Genomic DNA, 23,523 nt, shown 5'->3' with positions numbered 1-23,523 from the left:
TTCGGGTTTTTTTTTTTTTTACCATACCTATTAGTACGTGCAAAATATATGTTGATATATGAATGGAGGGAGAGAATAAAACGCACGTCTTGTACTAGGCATAACCTTTTGACACATTGTATATACAAAAGGATATAATATATTTTTCTAATAAGAGTGGGAAGGAATGAAGGAGGAAAAAAATAATAATATAAATAGGTAATATTATACCGCTCGATCACACTGAAGCACATGCTAAACGATGTTTTAATTATAAGATATACCTATATAGGTACATTCTGGTGTTATTGTTTTTTCTGTACTCTTAAGTCTCAATAAGTGGATACCGGTCGTATGAAAACGGGCAAAATGACATTGAAATAACATCATTCGTTTGTCACGGTTGTATACTGTAAAGTCTTAATTTTAAGCCAAACGTGCTCCAAACCAAAAAAAAACAAATTATTATACGCTCGAGCAGGTAAGTACACGGCGTATATTATACATAGGTTTATCTTAATTATTTATTATTTTACACACCCAATTAATAATTATACAATTGAACTTGAAACAATAAACATTGTATAAGGTGGACAAAGACATTTATGATGGAGAGAAGTAATAAATAAACGAATTCTGGTGGTTCTCCAGAACTATTGTGAATGTACCCAAAAAATCGAAAAATCTTTAACTACTTTTTTTAGTTTTAAATATAAAAATAAAATTTTTATAAGCTTCTAATTGCAAAATATCTACAAGCTTTCGAGATTTTACAAATTTTGTCGAAATCCTAACCTTAAATTCTCATAAAAAAATATTATAAATATATATTTTCAATATTTTTTAGTTGGTAAATACAAAACAGCTTATGAGGAACTGTGTAAAATTAATATTTTACAAGCATTTAGATTTTAGATCCATCAAAATTTATAGAATAAAACCAAAAAATTACAACTTTCAAAGTCTATAAATTATAACTCAAAAAGAGTCAAAAACATTTAGATTATTAGATTTATACTCTTTTACTATGTATAAAAAAATACTAACATTAACATTTTACAAAAATTTCAAGCTTCTGTTATCTATTCGATTGTTAATCACACAAAAAAAATAATAAAAATCTATAAAGGCAAATATTAGTTTTGTGTGAAAATCTGCGTTTTTGCATTCCTCTTCACCGTTCACCACAGGGTTATTTTGAAAAATATTGAAAATTCCTGTTCTTAACCCCCTAAATTAGATCCTAACTTAACCTAACCAGAAATCATCCCTAAAGTTTAGAATTTAAACGTTTTTATTGATCCTCGAAAGACGATGTCTAAGTCCATAATAGAAAAAACACAAATCATTGTAAAATCATTCAATATATATTTATTACTACACTCAGAATCTAAAATGCAGCAGTTTGATACATTTTTTATCAAGTTAGAAAATATTAATGAAAGATAATCAAACAAATAAAATGTTGTTAAAAATACTCGATATTATTTTAGGTTCTGAGCGTAGCGATAAATGTTTTAATTTTACAATTATATATGTATTTCTTTTTGTCTGTATAAGTAGTTGATAAAATTTTTAGATCTTAAATTTTGAATTTGCTTTCGTATATAAGTACAATGATACGTATCATTAATTTCAAATTTAATCAGAGCCGTGCTGTGGAGGGCCTAGGGGGCATGTGCCCCGGGTGCATGGTTTAAACTGTTTAAAGGGGACGCCAACAATTTTTTTTAGAATTTAAGGGAGCTAATATTTTTAATTTTGCCCCGGGCGCTAAATCTTAACGAGACGGCTCTGAATTCAATACATCCACAACAATAATAATTTAACCTAATCGACACCTAGTATAGCAGAATGATACCCATTTGTTTGCCTTTTTACTGCATACTTAGAATTAAAAGATGATAACAAACAAATACAGTGGATAATACTCATAAGTTAATATTTTTTCAAATATTGTTGTCGACAAATACAAAGTTCCATAACTGAAAATAACAATATTAAAATAATTTATCTTTAGAAAATTCTATCAAATTATTAGGATACTGGATAAGGGATAACTAAGCATAGATTATAGATTTTAAATGAGTTAAAAAATACTTTGGTTTTACAATAATTAAACGAATAAAAGACTCAAAATAAACTTAGATTTTGTTTTACATTTATATAGAAAAATAATGTATCTCATTTATATGTATGATATAATATTTAAATATATTTACTGGAGGGTAGAGTAGAACTAATTTAAAAAGTCTTCACGTATTTTTTTTAAATTTATTCAATTGCATATTACTTCCTTTGAAAATTCCTCATAATTATTTTTTTGATTAACTAAAGATGACAATATTAAAATAAACAAATTTAGGTTTAAGTAAACCTTACGTGAATAGGTACTCAAAATATAAATCAGTTTTACTTTTAATATTTCAATCACAACATTTAATTTCGTCGAATCACGTTTTTGTCGGATATTTAAAAATCTTAAAAGTTACCACTCCGAATTTATGATCGACCAGATTACAAAAATACTTTATAAAAATACTATTATACCAATAAATGTTATAAGTTCAATATAATTTGAACATTGAACATAATATATTATACACTATACAGTTTAGTGAATATAACTAAGTATTATGTTCCTTATTTAATAATTATTTTGAATTTTTAAACGGTTGGTTAGGTTATGACGTGTTGATTATACAAGGTTGTTATGTGGAAAATTTATATGTGGAACCTAAAAATGGATCAGTGCTAGTTAATATAATTGCCTTGTCATAATTTCATTTATGTATTCCACTATATTTGGGTGTTAATCGTAATGTGTTGATCTGATATATACAGAGCTGAAGAACAAATTCTTCATTGCGAAACACCAGCTTCTATACCTGCTATATTAGAAGCAGATCAGTAACGAATTTGAACATAACAGTCGTCAAGATAAGATTTTATAAAAATGTAATAAATTGGGGATAGAAATTGTTTTAAATTGATATGGAATACATAAGTACCATATTCTATTGAAAGCTTGTGAGATTTTAAGGGATGCACCTTTATAATATGGCTTTTTCCGAAGAAACCACATCAAAAACCCAGTAGACTTTGTCAATGATTGATTATTTAAATGTACCTAATGCATGAATACCAAATTGGTTGTCAGGTAAAATAGTATTTTCATTGATAATGCAATGAAAAGAATATATTTAAGTATGATTCTGTATAGATACGTTCTTTGAAGAATAAAGATAATAAAGTGATAGCTCATTGTGCAATGGAATATTTCTGCGATGTTTTTACAATATTAATTTGTAACTAGTAATGTTACACTTTATATTACATTTGTGTAATTTCAATATATATGGAACTGCTTATGTCCCGATAAAGTAACTATTCATTCGTAGTATGAATAGATCTGTAAGAAGTTAAAAAATCAAGAATTTTGTTCAACTTTGAGGTCAATATAATTGTAGAGAAATTCCAAACAGAGGTAAATAAGTAAGTTTCAAAATTGTATTGAAAATATAGGTAGGACAGGTAGGTAAGTAGAATAATAGCATGTTTTGCTAAGTATCTAACCAATTTTAACTTTAGCTGTAATTAAATTAAAATCAGATAATTGTATGAGTTGGTATTTTTCTAAAATACCATCCAAAGTATGCAATCCTTCTAAAATACTAACTGATATACAATTACCTGGTTTTAATTTAATTGCAACTAAAGTTAAAAGTGGCCAAATACTTAACAAATCATGCTATTATTCTACTTACCTATAAATATATATTCAATAAAATTTCGAAACTTACTTGTTTACCGCTGTTTTGAAAATTCTCTAAAATTATATTAACCAGATACATGCCAATTAATCAATTGATCATAAACAATTTACCGCAAACAATTTATCACAGTTACAATTCAGTATTTAATTTGCCGCAAGATAATTTATCATAAAATAAAATTTTTGATAATAATTTTTAACTTGAATTTTGAATAGGTACGGTACATATTTATTGGAATAATTATTTAGATAAAATTTTGGTATGTAACATAAATCGATTAAAAAAACGGGTAAGTGGGTACCGCTCTGCTGTACATTAGGTGCCGTGTGGATCACTATTATATATTATAGGAGTGTTAAATTTGAATCCAATGATAGTTATCATTGTATACGAAAAACGATTCTGAACGAAGATGATTTGTTAGCCTAGGATATAATTTCCAATGGTTGGTAAAAAGTTGGTTTATGTTTTAATGGCTTAAATACACCAAAATTTAAGTTCTTTTATAATAATTGAAACCTAAACTTATGGAAAATCTTGTATTCAATTTTCAACTCTTAGATACTTATACAAACATTTTTATGAATTATACTACATAATAATTTGCAAATATTCATGATTTTGAAGAATTTTTGTCAATATTTGAACTTCAAATGCTAATAAAAATTGTGCCTATATATTCTTATAATTTTTTAATCACTATAAGAATAACTTATGAGAAACTTTGTAGGTATCAATTTTTATCCGTATGGCGGTAGAGATAAACGGTACGTTTAGAGCTCGTCGAATTTCTTACAAATTTGTTTTCAATTTAGTGAAGGTTTCATATTGATAACACGAATATTCAGTCGGGGAGACGTCGAAGTAATAACTTTCCTGATTTTGTTTCTATTCACACCATCGTTTCTATTCACCCCGTTTTACGGTATTCAATTTTCAAGTATTTTGAAAAAAAATTTATCGACACTTCAAAAAAAAATTCTTAGAAAAATTAAAAATTTCAGTTGTTTATAAATAACTCAAAAAAAGTCAAAATATTTTGAAAATTAAATCATGTAAAGAAAATGCCAATCTAAATAACCAGTGAAATTTTCAAGTATCTACGACTAATACTTTTTGAATAATAACAAATATTTAAAACCGTTTGAGGATAAATCGTTGTCGTTACGCCATTTAGTAAAAATTTAAGATTCTAACGTACTTAAAATTTTTTCTATAATGATGCGAAGAGTTTTTTTTATAACTACTTGAAAGAAAACTTATGGAAAACTTAGTGTTGTATTTTAAATCCTTAGTTATTAACACAAACAATTTTATGATTTTTCAACTTCAAAATCACTTGGAAATTTTCGCGATTTCGACATATTTCGTAAAAAATTGATCTATAAACGCTTGTAAAAAAAAATTGTGACTTACGATTTTTAATTTTTTTTAACTCATAAGAAAACTTGTATGAAATTTTCAAGTTTTTTAGTCATCCAAAGTTTTTTTATCGCCATTTCAAAAAAAAATTCTCATAAAAATCGAAAATTTCAGTGGTCTATATTTGTATTATTGTTATAATTGGTACACAATTTTTTTATTTTAGCCGCTCTATCTCGGTATTTTTTTTTTTTGTTTTTGAGAAGAGGTGCTTGTTGCACCCTACATACTATTCAAAGTTGAATCTGTTAAAGCAATCTTCTTTTTTTAACGCATCTATAAACCGCTAAATTGAAGAATGCAAACCATTTATAAGTGATGTGAAACAATTGTGCCATCCTATTCTATAACATTATTTATGGTAGGTAGGTAGCTAAATCTTGGATTACTTTCGAAAAACAGTTCCATATAATTTGATTGCATATACTTTGGTAATTTTCTTTTTTCCCTCCTATCTAATTTTCTTATCCATGTATTTTCGAAATAATTCAACAGCGACACTAATAGATCTTCATTATCTGTATAATAACTTGTGGCTAGTCAAGACCGTAACTGAAAAAAAATTTCTGTGGGGGTCCAACATTTTTTTTAAATATGTAGATACTAAACACTTGTCATTTTTATTTATAATTTACATTAAATATTTATACTTTTAAAAATTCCGGGGAGGTCCGGAACCCTCCCTAAGTTACTGCCTTGTGTCTAGTAATATAACATATTTAACCACCTAGGTTCAAAAATAAGTTAGGTCAACGATCGAATAATGTTACGAAAAATGCCTATTCGCTTTACACCCTGAAATAACCTAGGTACCTATATAATTATATTTGCGATCAATTGTTGTACGATAAATTGTAATTGCGATCAAATGACCATCAGAATCATTTTTCTTACAATATTATTTTTTAATAAATACACAAATTTAACATATCCATTAGTGTGACTGGTATACTTAAAACCTATTAACATAAATACAGCAAATCAAATTCTCTGATTTTTTAAATAAATGATTGAGTTTGTATAATGTATGAAGACACACTGTATGATTGTTTAAAATTTAAATGTAGAATTGTATATTATTACTTTAACAATTAATTACTAGAGTTCTTAATTTCATCAAATTCAGTTATTTACATATTTTTAAATTTATAAAGATGAAGAGGTGTTTACTTTTAATGTTCATTAACTTCAGACGTCAATTTTCATTATTTAAATAATAAAGTGCAATACGCATCAAATATTCACATTGTTCCAGTAATAATAATCTAATAACTCACACAAGTATTACAATCAAATCGTAAATGGCATACTGTTATACCAAAGAAAGCGATAGATATATTTTTACCATAATGATGCGATAAAATAAAACACTAATATTAGTTAGGTATCAGAAAATAATTCAAAACAGAATTATACATTTATATAATTGTGTATATTCGATTTTTAGAATTTCTTTTTCTTTTTAATATTTTGATGAAAATTATAAAGTAGGTATCAATTTTTGTAATTTCTCATTTAGTCATTTTAATGATTTAAAAATTGGGTTAAAATTCTTAGCCTCAATTTTCTTTATCTATGATATTTCTATAAGCTTGTTACTTGTTGGACCAGTTTTAAAAGTTGTTAGACTTCAAAACTCAGTATTATGAAAATGACGATTTTTAATAAGTATAAAATGTGTACAATTATAAATGTAGTGCTGAAAAACATTGCTATTCAAACAATAAATATCGGTGTTGTACGATTGAGAACGTTTTATCTTTTTAGTAACACGATTGAAAACGATTGTCGGTAGATCAAAGAAACAATATTTTATATATTATAATCATTTTATTATAAATATTTACATTTAATATGACGTAAATGTGTTTATTGGACAATTTTAAAACTTTTCCGATATTTTTTTTTTTTTTGTACACTTATTCATTTAAATTTTGAACTTAACCTCGTATAAGGTCATAAAGTATTTTTATATTTTGTCCAATAATAATCCAACAATCTCTCTCAGTTTTAAGCATAAATCAGTGTAATCTAGAGCATCACTTTTATTTGTAGTAGTGATCGGGAAATTGGCCCTACAAACTTTATAGTTGAAAAACGTTTTATATAGACTCCAACAAATTCCAACAAATATCCAACAATCTCCAACTATGTTGTATAAATATTATTAGAAAAGTTTTATAGTTCTTTTACGAATACATATGTTGTGCCGGGCATGTAATTGGAGCTAGAAACTTTTAAAATAGTTTCCAACAAATTCCAACAACGTCCAAGTCCGAGAAGAGTTTATTGGAATGGTTTTAGATTGTTTTTCCAACTTAGAAGTGCCAGTTTCACGTAGGTAAATTGTTTACGATCAATTGAGTGATGTATCCAGTTTACTTTTTTATAAAATTATTTAGTTAATTTAATATAAAATTATTTTAAGTATAATTTATATGCACACTTGTTATATGCCTTGATTGTGTTTTTTTTCTTATCAAAGTTAATATATTTTTTTAAGTTAATAGCTTATATTAGTGAAAGAAATTTAAAAGACGCATCTTTCACAGAACTTAGCCGGATCAATTTTCCATGGATAAATCAAAGTATTATCTCTTTTAAAAAGAATTTCGTTTTCAAATGTGTTGTTGAGCTGTAAAGTAAAAAAAGGTGAACATTTCAGTTATGCTTTCCGAATGTGGGGCGTGCGCGATCATATAGTATCAAGTACTATCAACTATATCGACAACCCTCTGGTTGCTTCGTTATAGACAACTTTATGATAAAATATTAAAATGATAAATTACCGTTGACTGAACCGTAATTAAATGAAGTGATAAAATAACTTGGGAACCAACTTAAGTTTTTCCGAAATAATGCGATACAAACATAAACACAGGTAATATAATATACAATAATACATGTATATGTAATATATTGTAACTTGTAAGTAGTCCAGTGCTTGAATTGAAAGAAACGCAGTCCCTCTTATTTAAAAAAAATGTTTGTATCTACTTTCTTCTTTTAACTATATCTTAATCAATAAAACATTTAAATATTTATTTACGCTCATTTTTTTTTACACCTTTTCATCCCCCATCTAAAGTTTTCGTAATTAATTTCACTTGATACTTAGTAGTTGGTCAATACATACATAATAATATATTCTTTTCTTATCTATGGTCAAATGGTTAGTACCTACTCTCAATTCTGTCTGACGACGGGCACTCGGACCACAACAAAAGATTTTGAAAACAAAATAAATAAATAAATACAAAATAATTAATATTATCTTTAAAATACTTATCGAATATTGATACTATTTGTATTTATTGTTTTTTTTTTTTTTGGCGCCTCAAAGAAGGTTCAAAAATTAGTGTGAATGCACACCCTGTCCCTCAAATGATGCCTCAAATGGATAGTGATAATAATTAGAATTTACTGGCTTACAGCAATATAGGTACCTAATTATTACGATTTCATATATTTAGGGAGGCAATTAATAAAAAATATATAACTATCTTAAATCGATAAAGTTTATGATTATTTAGTTATAAACAAAAAAATTAGCATAAAGTTTATTCATAGTCCTTGTATAATAAATGCTTAACATATTTTTAATAAGTAGATAAAATCATCTATTACGTTTCTTTTTAGGCAACTAAAGTGGGTATTTAAATTAGTAACTAATTAACCTTAAATAAAATGGTCGTTTACTGAAGTTTATTAACAAATATAAAACTCATTTAGATTATTTTCTATTTATTTTTCAATGTCATAGATTTAGTAAAGCAGGTACTTATTTTATAGTTAAATAAAATATCAGTAAATTTAATATAAGTTTCATCATAAATTATATAATCTCCATTTAGTCACTATATCTATTGGTAATTTTTAATACAATATATAGGATTTAAGTGTACGCGTATCTTTTCACATCAAAATGTTTAATGAGGAAACCGTAAACGTAAATGAATACTTTCATGCGTATGAAAATAAAAACTTATTATCAGTGTATAATCGAGTAAGATGTACCCAAGTGTGAATAAACTAATTTTTTTTGAAAAAGAAAACTTGATTTGAGAGTAGAATCCTTATTGTAGTTTTGGTTTTGGATACATGGTGAACATTTGTATGCAACGATATCCTAATGGAAAATATTTAGACAATTGACTAAGAAATAAACGCGTATTTATATTTTATCGTACTATTACACCTATATTATTTTTGCCAAACTTGTACCAATTGAACCTGTCTATGTTAATAATAAACACGCCACACAGTAGCATAATATGTAGATTGTCGGTATACCTACTATATATATCAACTATAGTATATGAAATGCCACCATATGTCCATCACGTGAATTTCTTTGTCAGTCAAACGCGAACAAAGTGCAAATTATTAATTAACCAGTATAATGTATTATCAATCATGTGTCAGACTTCCCACACCAACTTGAATTGGCCCGAAAATATTGAGTGGATGTTTTATTATACACCTTTTTTTATAAATAAAAAATAAACTATGAACATTCAATATAAATGTAAATGTCAGGAAAAGAGCTCGAATAATTCAAGGTTCATGGGGGCACATGTAATATATATACACACAATAATATGTATACAATTAACATAACTTACACGATGTTTGCGATTTGATTAATTTGATTGATAAACATTTACACATATAGGCCAGTGTTGATTAATAACAAACAGCTTCTCTAATCTATGACATCAAGATATCACGTGCTTTGCTAAATTTGAATAGTTTAAGATGCACAAAAACATAGGTAATGTATGTATCTTGCATCATTGAATACCATACTATACAATCATTAAGATTAGAATACTTGATGATTAATGTAGTATTAAATAAACTAAAATTGTGTTACTTGAAATTAATATATTATTTTATTGTAAAAAAAATGCTGTTTAATAAATTTATGAGTTTTCTTTAAATTATAAACTGTATTGATGTTAATCTACAAAATTTGACATTTGTTTCCAAAAGATCTTTCTATAAATTATAAAATAAATTACATCATAGCTTGATGCTTTGTGAAGGTTATTAGCTACTATAATATAATGTAAAAGTAAATTAAAATTTAAGTTTCATCTACATAAAATTTTACATTTGAGGTAGTTTTATAATATTAGTAATATGGCTGAACAAGCTATTGAAAGTTTCATAATTTTTCATTATAGTTACATCACCAATCATTATTAGCTTATGCTTTGCTCTTGTTATAGCAACAGTTATTCTTCTTTTATCATTCAATATACCAACATCCTTAATACATATATAATAAAAATTAATATAGTGTACAATTAATAAAAAAATTAATTACATTACTTTAGCAATAGTATTTCTTGTACACGAGTATATAATAACTTCTTTATCTCGTCCTTGATACTGATCTACTGTACTGACTTCAATGTCTGAATACATAGAATCCATCTCATTTTTTAAAAGTGTTACTTGTGCCCTATAAGGGGCAATAATACCAATTGATTTAGCTAAAAGTCCACCCTAGTAACACAAACAATATCAATATATAAAAATAAACATTTAAAAATCTTAATTTACTTGAATTAAAAGCAAAACAATTTTTCTGATAATTTTAATTTCTATTAAATTTGTGTCTGTTGAATTACTATTTACTGTTCCTGTATCCAAGAGTAAAACAGACTTATTTAAATCTGATGACACAATATCTTGACACCATTCATCATCAACCTAAAATTTAAGTATGATTATTTATTTTCAAAATAAAAAAAAGTTTAACAATATAAACTTACTTTTGTTTTATTAAGTTTTAGTGTTGCATGTTTTACAGTATTATTAGCACACTGCAAACTTCCGTTATAAGTATATTTGTTAGCAAGTTCTGCTATAGGGCCATTCATTCGATATTGTACATGAAGTATAGCAGTAACAGATGGCCTGTCTAATCTTTCAAACATACTAATATCCATACCTAATTCTCTGAAATAGTTCAATTACCATGATTGTATTTTTTCTATTTAACTATTAGTATAAGATTTAAATAATACTTTGCTTTTGTATTTTTTATTAAAGGTGGTAGTTGTTGTGGGTCACCAATTAAAACAAACATCTTGGATGAATGAAGAGCGGCTATAACTGATGACTGCACTACTTGGGTAGCTTCATCTACAATACATACATCAAACATACGTTTTCTAAGTAATGGGTGTCCACATCCAAGGCAAGTCACACCAACAATATTCTATCACAAAATGTATTGTTTTTATTAAACATTAAAGAAAAAAAACATAATTTTAAGAGCATAATACCACTTCATTGTATAGTTTAGATAATTGCTCAGGGGTATCACAATGTTGAGAGACCACTTCATCACATTTTCCCCACAAATCTGGATGAATACGTGTTTTTGAACCCAATCTCAAAAAATCTATTTTATTTTTATGTAATAATAACAATAAATTGTCAACAGCTGAATGAGTATGAGAAGTTACCAACACTGACCGACCCATCAGTACCAGTATCTGAATAAGAGCAGCCACAGTTGCTGTTTTACCAGTTCCGGGCATACCTTTAATTAGTACATAATTGTTTGCAGCCAATGTTTTAATAATAGCAGACTTTTGTGATGAATTTAAATTTAAAGTCAATTCTGAGCTTTTGATAAATGGTTTTAAGTGATTATCTGATGATAAAAATGAAGGCATTTCTTTATCAATAATAAATTGTCTTAATTGAGCTGAATTTTCACTCGGTTCCAATAAAAGTGCTAAACTAGAAAAATTAAACGCTACAATTGATTGTGACTCATATTTATCTATATGGAATTCATTAGACCCTAGCTTGGATAAATCTCTGAAAAAAATAAATGTTGTTTAATATAAAATGAATACATTTTAATTATTTTATTTTACCTATCTAATAAAACATCAATTGATGTTTCAGTTATTGCTGAAATAAAACCAGTAGCAACTGCATTTCGGTGTCTAGTACTGATTACTACATAATTATTAACAGAGAAGTTAATAAATTTAATTTTGTCAGATTTGTTTGATTTTTCCATTGTATTTAAATAATACCGATTTCTCGGTTCTTTTACCACACTTTTAATTTTTAATAAACTAATACAGTTTCCACGTTTCTCACTGAAAATAATATAAATGAGCTTAATATATGTGTAACACAAATAATAAATATAATAAATTATCACTAACCGTTCAACAAATGATAAAGTCCATAAATCACTAGATTTTGCACATAAATTATCTCTAGTAGTATTTTCAATTGAATTCTCCAACAGTAAAAAAGCAGTCCACTGCATTACATAATTAATATGTTCAGGTTTTAAATGACTAATAGCTTGAGGCCCTAATCTTTTTAATGGATTATGATGATCTAATTTTTCAAAACCTTCTTTGCTACAATTTGAGTTTTTTTGTTAATAATAAATATGAAGACAATAAAATACAATATAATATAACAAATAACGATATAAATAATTAATGAAAAAAATATACTTTTACCTCAAAACAGCACTACATGCTGTTAAATAAGGACATTTTGAGCATGCACTGTGATGGTTTATGGGTTCAGGCAATACTGGAATATAGTCATCAATAGGATCTAAAACCATTTTATTTGCATTCAAATAGTGTACAAGTCGATTCCTTAGCATTATCAAATCTCGTTTTTCTCTATGACTAACTTTGACTTCAGTTAATACATTTTCTCTGCAACCATAAAATACATATAGATAATTAGTTTATTAGTTTTAAAATGATAACTTACTATAAAAATTTACCTGAGATATAATAATAAGCCTGAGTTTACATCCATACCTAATTCCTTCATCATTATTGTATACAATAATACTTGGCCACGATGCTCCTCACTTCCAGAAGCTCGGCCAGTTTTCAATTCAATAGGCATTATTTTGGATGTACCACCATAATTAGCTTGAACAGTAATATCTACTTTACCTTTAACACCAAATGTTGGTACCCACAAATTATCTTCTATATCTTCAATCGATACTATTTCACCTTGCCAAGTTTTTTTTTCTTTTCCTCTAATTAATTTTTTTTAACATATATCATTACTTAATATAATTTATGATTATTAAAATGCATTATAGAATTAAAGTTTACAAAATAAAGACAATTATACAAAAAACATCTTTTAAATGAAATTTGTGTGAATATAATTAAAGTATAACTTACATTTGATTACCAACCAAATAAGTTTTAACAAATGTTTGAATTTTTGGTATAAAATCTATTAGCTCTTTTTTAGTAGTTTCAAAACTCATATCAGATTCATAGAGGGTATGCACGAAACCTGGACTATTAATCATTTCATCTACTACAACTTTGATATCTTTTTGATTGAACTGCTTTCTCTTTAAGACCTATAAACAATGAATTTGATAAAATAAAATATTTAATAATTTAATTTTTAAATTTACTGTTTGAAATAATTGGTGAAGAAGTGTTCCAATAACCATAACAGCAGAGGAACAGTCAAGTCCTTTATATATATCCGCAAGAATTGAACGACGTGAACAGAATAATGATCCAACAATTGTTGTACCAGACACCAAAAAGTCTGAGTGTCTGGTAACAAAACCATGATCATTATTTACTGACCAGTGATCGTCGACCTTTTTGCCATTACAGTTACTATATCTTCCACTTCAAATAAACTATGAAGCCTAAACACACATTTAATCACACACAGGACTTAAAAAGTATTAAGAAGGTACACAAAATTAATACTTGAATGGGTAATAAAATAATGAAATATTTACCAAATGCCACTGAGATAACATACATCTTCTTCATAACTTTTACAAGAAGTCAAAGTTAAGCAAATTTTTCCAAAATCTTTTTCAATTTTTTTTATAATACACCGATGGGGTTCAATTAAATTGATATCACTAAAGCAAATATTTTTTAAATATAATGTTATTATTACGAGACAAATGTACAATGGTGCTGAACACTATGTAAAAGTATTCCAAATGTAAAACCTTATTTGAGTAAATGATGGCAGAACAATCTGACGATAGTCCATAGGACAAGGCTGTAACTGAAAAAAATGGGGGGGATCCAAAATTTGTCTAAATATCTTGATACTGAACACTTGTCATTTTTATCTATAATTTACATTAAATATTTCTACTTTTAAAATTATTGAGAGGGAGGGGACCCCCTAGTTACAGTCATGCCATGGCGTATAGATATACAAGTTTTAGATGTGTTAATTAAAGTACATTAAATTTATTTTGTATTTAAGTGGATAAATTCACTGTTTATTGATAATTTCTATTTAAAAATTTTAATTTAATGTAATACTATTTAAAATGGACATCAGCACCACTGCACGTGTATCTACCTACCTATATTGTATAGTTTTATTTAGGTTCTAAAGAATTATTAACTAACCAGTCCAAGAAGAAGTCTGTACTAAACTCAGTATTTGAGCTTTCTATTGATACTGTATCAAATGAATATGATTGACTATCCACATCATTGTCATAGTCAGGTTTTTCTATACTTTTTGTAGTTAAACCTAAATTGTCTTTAGAAAAATTTGAAACAGTATCTGTATTTGAAATGGTGCGTTTGTCTTTGAGTTTAATGTCCTCAGTTAAAACAGGATTCAAACATTTTCTAGATTTAGTAGCTTTGTTTTTCTTCAGCACCGGGGATGATGGTATAACATCTGGACTAGATACTGGACTTGAAAAAGATTTGGAATTAGGAGTCATACAAGGTCTATTTTTATTATATTCTATGATAGTTTTGGATGACTCTGGAGGCACGCGTGAAAATAGAGATGTAATTTTCAATTGCTTGAAACTATCTGGCTGACTCTGAAAAGAGTACTTTAATTAATATAATAATTAATATTTTTATAGTATTTTTAAATCATCAGTACCTTCTGCACGTCACTATGAGTTCTTTTCATGTTTACTGATAACTTACAATTATAGGAAAAGCGTAATTTCAAAACAAACAAAAATTATGAAATTATTGTAAAAAATAAAAAAATTATACTTGAAAATAAATTACAATTACATTTTTTTAACGATGATATAAATTTAGGATACAGCACTTTTTTCTTTTAGGAAACAGATAGTTTATACTTGATGTTATAAATTATAGTAACTTATATTATAGTGGTTATATGGAGCATTATCTAATTCTTATGGGTGATAAAAACTCCCGCCATTTATTTATTATTAATATGCTTTATAATAATATTATGTAGTATCTATTCTGTGCTAGCACTGCTATATAGCTGCAGGCAACAGTCTACTTTTAACTTTAGTTTTAGTACTTTACTCGCTGTAAAAAAAAAAATTGTTAATACCACGATTTAAGATATTATATTTAAGAATATACTTATATATACTAATATAATATAATATATATTTAATATATTATAATATATTTATATATATACTTCAGATAAGTGTATCGAAACAGTAATCTATCGTCTTCATTGAAATCTATACATTGCTCATTGGCCTGTTCCCTATTAGAGTATGAATCTGTCTTATTGAACCCTTATACGGTAACTGACTTCTGTCAATTGTAACGTGTTCAAAGACGATTCTTATCTTATACAGCCTTTATATTAAAAATATATTATCCTCCCCATGACTTTAACATAGTTATGTAGGAACTCAAATTTCATATCATTGGCAGAAAGGAGTGTCAACATTAAGATAACTTTTGAAAAAATTGGTGAATAGTTGTATTGATGTTCTCTCACTTCTTCTGTAGGTAATATTAAATGTTCCTTCTTGAATTAGGTACTAGACACCATATTCCTTTTGTAGTTATTTATGGCAAAAATAATCCCTTTAACTGCAGTACTGCATGATGCAGTTAGCTATAAATAAGAGCACCATTTATCATAACTGATAAGATGAAAAATGATATGTTAATACTTATATTATTATCTTAAGCCCTAGTGGCTAGTTGTAGCAAAGAACAAACGTTGTACTCGTTGTAGGAAACCAGGGCTTTATATAAACTTATCTGTTATTGGTATAAATTATTTAAATTGTAAGTTGTACTATGTTTTAAATTATTGTATAGGACGTCACCCGAATAAAATAAATAAACAAATATAACATTTAATTTAAATAATATTATCAATTTACTTGAAAGTGAATTATAAAATACTGAAGTAGTAGGTAACTTCTTTATTAATATTACAAAATGTCATGTTCTTGTAAAAATTGTATTATTAAATAATTTACACTTCATGTTTTCATATTATTTTAAAGTTAATAACACCAATTTCTTGATTTTTTATAGAAGAAAATATTATGATAGTTTAGTATAAATAAATGTAATATAAGTAATCCCTTATATTTTGATCAATAGAAAAATCTTGGCTGAAATAATAAGGAAGACTATAAAACTTTAAGTAATTGAAACACATTATAAAGTATAACAATATAATATAATATATATATTCAAATTTATTTAATAATAGTTCTCTAAACGTCATCTAATATATATTTAATAAGACATCAAACTGTAGATAAAATATTAAAATTAGACAATAAGCAATACAAATTGATAATTATAACCCTATTGAACATTGCTTTATTATTATTATCATTTATATATGAGTTATTTTATTTTGTTTTTTATTTTATTTTTATTCCATGTTACAACTTTTCATGTATATTATGTCTCAAATGTGCAATACGATAAATGAATAAATAAATATTTAATAATAAAATATTTTGCAGCTTAATTTGTTTATAAATTACAGTACATAACAACATCAAATAAAATTAATAAAACATTTAATTAAAAAAAATTCAAATTACATCAGAAAACTTATTAATATTTTATATCATTAATTATTTACAAATTTGTAAAAAATATATTATTTACAAGTATAGCTTATTATAGTTACTAGCATACTTCAATCATCAAATATTTCAATCACTTCAATGGGTTCAGGCTTAATTACAGCTGAAGATAGTTTATCTTGTCGGATTTTTTGGGCTTTTTTCTTTATTGCCATAGCACCTATTATAATACAATACATAATTACAATTTGAATTTAAATGAGTATAATGAGTCATTTCATTATAATTCTTTAAACATTAAATTATAAAAAAATAATGATTTAAAAACTAATTGAATAATCCAAAACCAATTATGAAATATGTATAACTAAATAAACAAAACATAAATTTAGTTACATTTAGTAGTTTGGTATAACACTAATAAATTTTCTTTCGATTTCTGTTTATTTTGATTCCTTTTGATACTGTTATTTGCAGCTAATAGTCTAAAAAAGTTAAAAATTACATACATTTATATAAAATGTATGATATTATGATAAAATATTAAGAGGATGTTACACCCGCATTTGTAGTCTCTGTCTTGTTAATTTGCATCGTGGCGGATTTCCGTTCAGCAAAATACGTTTTGTGATGTTGGCTTTAATATTAGAGTAAATTTTTTAGACAACATTATCAAGGAAATATTATATAATTTTATCGATACTATCATTTTAAAGTAAGTTATGAACATTTTAAAGTTGTAATATTTTACATTGCTATAACACTTTAAAATGATAATATCCCTAAAAGCATAATATGACATTTCTTAGATAATATTCTTATCTTTAAATTTTATGATGAGTTAATTAACTCAACTATTAAAGCTAACATCACAAAATGTGTTTTGCTGAACACAAATTTGCTATGATGTAAGTTTGTAAGACAGACAGCACATGCGAGTATACATGTCCTCTTAAACCATTTAACTTATATTCATAATAATTATAGTATTATTATATAATAATATATTATTTCATAACAATTGTAGTCCTTACGAGCTTTTAGGGGATTCAAATAGTCTAAATATACCATTTCCACTTGTTGATGACATGTTTAATGGCTGTAACAAATACATTTAATTAAAAATATATTTATGCATACATATCTTATTAGATACTATTTTATGAAACATACACTGTCTCTTAGTTCAATTAAGTAAAATACTAGAAGACTGAACAACATAATTGATAGTGGTAGTTGGTTATCATTATTCATCATTAGCACTTCAACTGACGATAGCACAATAAATGGTACCAAGAATAAGTAAATTGATATCCTATTTAAAAGTAACAAATAACTAATAAGTAAATAAAATGAAAATCTTAAAAACTCATTAATTCTTAAATAATTTATTTTCCTTTTCCACTTACCAAATGACACAATGTACAACAAACTGTCCGAAACTTAATATTTTGATTACCATACTATTTGTTTTGCTATGACAAACTTTCAAGAGTCTAGCAGCTTCTAATGTTCCAAGTGATAAATTAGACAGCCCAAGGAATACAAAACCTGCTTCTACACAGCTGTACAATTTTAAATACTAGTAGTATTAAATCACTTTGATTAAGGCCTAAAAATCAATGTTCAAATTCCTCAGAGTATAATATTACTAAGATAATAAAAAAAGTAATTTCAATTACCCAAAACAGTATGTTGAAGCAAAAAAACTAAGTACAGCTCCTTTCTTTAAAGTACTTAATAACGGCCTCTCATCTAAATTGTTTGTAAATGATGTATAAACACTGTGTAATAAACACGAATATAGTATGATAAACTTAAAATTTCTTGTTGGATCTACAGATTCTGTAATTACACAACGATCCATCATATTGCGAAATGAATCCAGTAACCAGTACATTAAGGATGAATTTGATGATGAAGAAGGTTTAAATGTTGAAAAACATATTGGGACACTGATAAAACAAAAAACTCCACTAGTCAATGAATTAAATAAAACATTTATTTCTGGTAGCTTAAATTTGTGTGAAGAATACATTGAAATACATTTCTAAAACAACAAAAACATGTAACATCAATTTATATTTTATGTAACTAGAATAACTTAATTAGGAATTAATTGATATACATACCTCAAAGAAACAGGCAATTCTTTTGAAAAGAATTAACCACAAAATAAACATAATTACTATCCCAATAATAATACTATTTTCTTTTAAAAACAATACAAACATGATTTAATTTAAAATGTATTAATTGTATTTTGTTTAAACTGTTGCTCTATAGAAAATACTTGAAAATTTTGTAATATTAATAACAAGAAAACAAAAATTACGAAAGTAAAATTATATCTTTTAAATAAAAATAATAATAATATCCCTTTCGACTGGCAGACACGTTAAACATGCATAAATCAGAATAACTCAACAACAAATAATTTAATACCTATCAATTATATAGTAATATATTTTTATTTAAATTACTTCTCAATAAAAAATGTAAATATTTAAATCTTAAATTTCTTTTAACTAGAAAATAAAAATATATTTGAGCTCTGGATGCTGGAGTATGATTATTGATTAATGATTATTTATTATTTAATAATTAACGATTATCTCATGGATTATATAATAATATATTAACGATCACGATCTTAATCTTCTTAAATCGTGTTAACAACTACTAACCTGATAAATGATAAATATATTTTCATGGAACATAATACAGCTAATATTATTATTATTATTTGTTTAGAAATAGAAAAATTTAATGTTTTTGAAAATATAAAAATAATTTATTAATTTATGATCTATTTTACATTGAAAATTTTAATTTTCAACAGTTAACTGTACATTATTACATACCGTAGATATAATAATATATGTCTATGATACGTCATACAAGCTGATGTTTTTAAAGATCACGATTATGATACATACACTGAGATAGATAAGATTTATTGGAGCGCGGACTCGGCCATAAAAACGAGCCATCGCGTTAGACGTTACCCTCACCACCGAAGGGCAAAACGTTTCATTTTTACATAAGAAAATACGATGTATAAAAAAAAATAGATTTGTAAATAACGATTTATTTTCGTTCATAATCGCTGAGATATTTAATATTCACTCAAATAGAGTCGCCTCTATAACCCCAAGCCTTATCGTTGGTTTGTAATTATTTGTTACAATTTTGTACAGTACCTATATACAATATGGTTGTCTCGTGTTCAGCTTTTGAATGTACTAATAGGCACATTAAAATTTAAAGGTGGAAGTATTCAGTTCCACAAGTAAATATTAACATTTTATACAGTGCCGCGACTTGTGTAGGTATATTGGTGGGTGTGCAAGCAAATATTATAGGGCCCATGTAACCAAGGACCTAAATACCTAATAAATCCTTAGAAAATATCACTTTTTGTTTGTAGCTACTAGCTAGATAATATAATATAGGTACATTATTATACACAGATGGGTGAGAAGCAAAGTGACCTGCAGCCCCTAAAACAGTATATTAGTTTTTCATCTCATAACTAGTATAGGTACTACTAAAAAATAAAAAGGCAATAAACCATCAGCTGCCACAACATAACAAAATTAAAAATATAATGCTCAACAAGAACTGGTGGTATTTATTAATTCAGCCTCATATTTATAATTTGAAATTATAATACCGTGATGATTAAATTTAGAATTTTGTATTATAATAATTAATAATAATTATAATTTTAATGTATTCATTAGGTAATTTCTATTTTTTGACAAAATAATAGGATACTACTTCGTGAAACACCTTGTCAATTAAATGTATTAAATAGTCTTAATGATAATTATATAATATGTAGCTATTTAGGTATCTAATTAATACCTGATTTATAAAAATAAACTACAATTAATACAACAATAATGTTATAACATTTTATTAACTAATATTAATTCTTATCTTGCACTTCTTGGCTCTAGCAGTATAAAAAAACAATTTTATGAATTGTCTAATAATATGCAGAATCGTTTAGGACAGGCGGTGTGATAAACAATTACTACTTACATATGTTAATAATTAATACCTATAAAAAATTCTTCTATTTTTAGATAATATGTAAATAATTTAATTTATAAACACACAGAATTGTTATGATTAGTATTGTTGCATAATAATGCTCCTATAATCCTATTGTCTAAATATTTTTCATTCTAATGAGACATATAATAAACTGTAGCCTGTAACCATAATAATTAATAATGTTTAGAAAAAAAATTCCTAATAGTTCGGCCACAGGCCTATTACTATGAATTAATATGGGGCCAGGGGCTCGGAGGTTTCTTTCACCCCCGATGGTTTTATAATTTTATACAATTAAATATTTAATAAATATAGGTACCTACCTAAATATTAATATTTTATAATATATAGATTTCCACTCAATAATCCAAAATTACTTAAAAATGGTTGATTGAAGTTAAAAGGAAGAATTTTATACCTACAAAGTATAGCACTTTATATAGTGAACACTTAAAGTTTGATAATTATCAGATTCGGCCAGGAGCAACAGTAAAATTGTTAAAAACTGATACATTTCCATAAATATTCAAAAAATTTCCAAGTCATTTAATACAATACCAGGTAAACGTCGTAAATTAGACAGAATTATGGTTAGAATTAACTATACTTATTAGTTATTACCTATCTAATTTTACAAATATCACAAATCACAATGTAATGATTTATATTTATTTTAGACAACTGACGTTGATGTAAAAGTTGAACAACAATCTACAAGTACTGAGTAGGGTACTAAACTACATATTAATTGAGAATGAAACAGTTTAAGACGTTTCAGTCCCATCATCTTCAAATTTTTAATCTGTGATATAACCGTGATAATTTAAGAGGAAAGTCCTAGCTATGATAAAATTGATATCAACGATAATCGATTATCGTGCTATATAATTTATAAATCGTACCGTCGCGCGTTGGTAATTTGCTGAAAATATCTTGTTAATCGCAACAATTTTCATTAATTTTATGAACATATTGTGAAAAATGCTCTAAAAACTAAGAAAATGCCCTAAAAATGCATTTAAGGATAATTTTGACAAAAAATGCAAAATAAAAATTACTTTTAAATAATTAGCATCACCTAAAATACATTTTATACTCATGAAGCAACGTTTTGAAACACTAGAAAAAAAGATGCAATTGCATCAAAATCGCAGGCCTAGATATATTATTATTAATACTATTATTACAGTGGAACCCCGATAACTCGAACCTCTATAAGTCAAATTTCGGTAAATCAAAGGAATGCCTTGGCCCCCGCCTTACACTGATGAACTATCGAGGTTCCACTGTACTGGGAGGCGGAAAAAATGACCACAGAAAAAAAGTGCTATCATTGTAATCTTATATTATGAAATATTTTATAAACTGTGGTTGATTGTTAATTATACAATGGATTTACAATCATATAATATATTTTTAATAATAAATAATAATATTTTTAAAATAATTTTATCATATAATTATTTAATAGAACATAGCGACTGCCCCAACGAAAAAGGTCGTAGGTATCTCACTTTTACGAAGTTTTTTTTTGTTTTTCTCGATTTTTTTGAAAACTGTTGGAAAATGTTAACTTTTTACCTCTATAATGCACCAAGGATATTCACTTTTACATCGGAAACCACCCCCATAGTTTGAAATTGGAGCATTATTTCGACTAGTTATGCTGTACACAGACACAAAAAAAAAAAAATAAATAAACACACATCATTGTAAAATCAATACATTCATCACTTCGTTCAGAATCTAAAACACACATCATTGTAAAATCAATACATTCATCACTCCGTTCAGAATCTAAAAATAATTTTTGATAAGTAGTCTATAAAAAAAAAGTTAAACTTATTTAAGCAAAATCAACATTTATTAAGGGTTAATTAAAAATCATTGATTACATTTGTCTCATTTGAGACAATAATAAAATGGTGTCAAAACGATAGCAATCAATAGTTAATACTATTAGTACTACTATAATACTACTTTTATACAATAGTAAATTGTTGAATTATAAGGTTAATTGTACCTAATAATAACTTGTAATATAATAACTGTTAAGTTCATAGATAATAAAGATATTAGATATCTTTATTATCTATCGTTAAGTTAGAAAGTTATAACTATTATTATTACATACATGTATGTAGGTATTAAAACTAACTAGTTTTAGGCTTTATCATTATTTTAAACACAAAAATATAATAAATAAAAAAGAATTTTTTTCCATTATGGTTTTAGAGAATCATATCATTGTACATAAGTTAATTTGAACTTTGCTTGAAAAAAAAAATTTCCTTTTCTTAAGAGCTTATAGTAATATCATTGAGTATAGATAGTATATTAGTATATTACTATCTATACTCAATGGTAATATTAACTATTATTTATTATATTTCATATTAGCTGACGGTTTAATTTCTGAATGTAGGCAAGATTTAATTGCTAATTAATCAAGGT

The 23,523-nt window shown here is 26.1% G+C and overlaps 2 protein-coding genes and 1 long non-coding RNA gene across 3 annotated transcripts; 1 reads left to right on the top strand and 2 right to left on the bottom strand.

The window, feature by feature from the left end:
- The first annotated feature begins 71 nt into the window (after nt 1-71).
- Nucleotides 72-11,339, top strand: LOC126549936 (uncharacterized). The gene is made up of 2 exons (XR_007603910.1): nt 72-460; nt 11,241-11,339. It is a non-coding gene; the product is annotated as an uncharacterized LOC126549936 (long non-coding RNA).
- Nucleotides 10,054-15,344, bottom strand: LOC114120840 (DNA replication ATP-dependent helicase/nuclease DNA2). The gene is given in 16 exon segments (XM_027982889.2): nt 10,054-10,451; nt 10,515-10,691; nt 10,749-10,898; nt 10,961-11,147; nt 11,216-11,409; nt 11,477-12,020; nt 12,080-12,310; nt 12,380-12,583; nt 12,689-12,895; nt 12,967-13,233; nt 13,385-13,572; nt 13,630-13,832; nt 13,835-13,875; nt 13,972-14,100; nt 14,609-15,039; nt 15,105-15,344. Coding segments are annotated over 16 exon segments (3,345 nt in total). The 5' UTR covers nt 15,135-15,344; the 3' UTR covers nt 10,054-10,289.
- A 1,634-nt stretch (nt 15,345-16,978) lies between these two features.
- LOC114120841 (uncharacterized) lies at nt 16,979-19,611 on the bottom strand. Its single transcript, XM_027982890.2, has 7 exons — nt 19,137-19,611; nt 18,687-19,054; nt 18,414-18,569; nt 18,178-18,319; nt 18,039-18,103; nt 17,401-17,489; nt 16,979-17,224 (listed from the first exon to the last, which is right to left on the bottom strand). Exons 1-7 carry the CDS (start codon nt 19,236-19,238, stop codon nt 17,118-17,120), a joined length of 1,029 nt encoding a protein of 342 aa, XP_027838691.2. The 5' UTR covers nt 19,239-19,611; the 3' UTR covers nt 16,979-17,117.
- Between the last annotated feature and the right edge of the window lie 3,912 nt (nt 19,612-23,523).

This window comes from Aphis gossypii, chromosome 1 (genome assembly GCF_020184175.1).
Source record: "Aphis gossypii isolate Hap1 chromosome 1, ASM2018417v2, whole genome shotgun sequence".
Lineage (NCBI taxonomy): Eukaryota > Metazoa > Arthropoda > Insecta > Hemiptera > Aphididae > Aphis > Aphis gossypii.
Note: the sequence above shows the minus strand (reverse complement) of the source record. Positions and strands in the feature narration are given on the sequence as shown.

Coding starts and splice junctions, on each gene's coding strand:
- LOC114120841 (XM_027982890.2), bottom strand. CDS start 19,238: ATGTTTGTATTGTTTTTAAAAGAAAATAGTATTATTATTGGGATAGTA. Junction 18,320..18,413: donor GTTGTACATTGTGTCATTTG/GTAAGTGGAAAA, acceptor ACTTTTAAATAG/GATATCAATTTACTTATTCT. Junction 18,104..18,177: donor TAATTGAACTAAGAGACAGT/GTATGTTTCATA, acceptor TATTTGTTACAG/CCATTAAACATGTCATCAAC.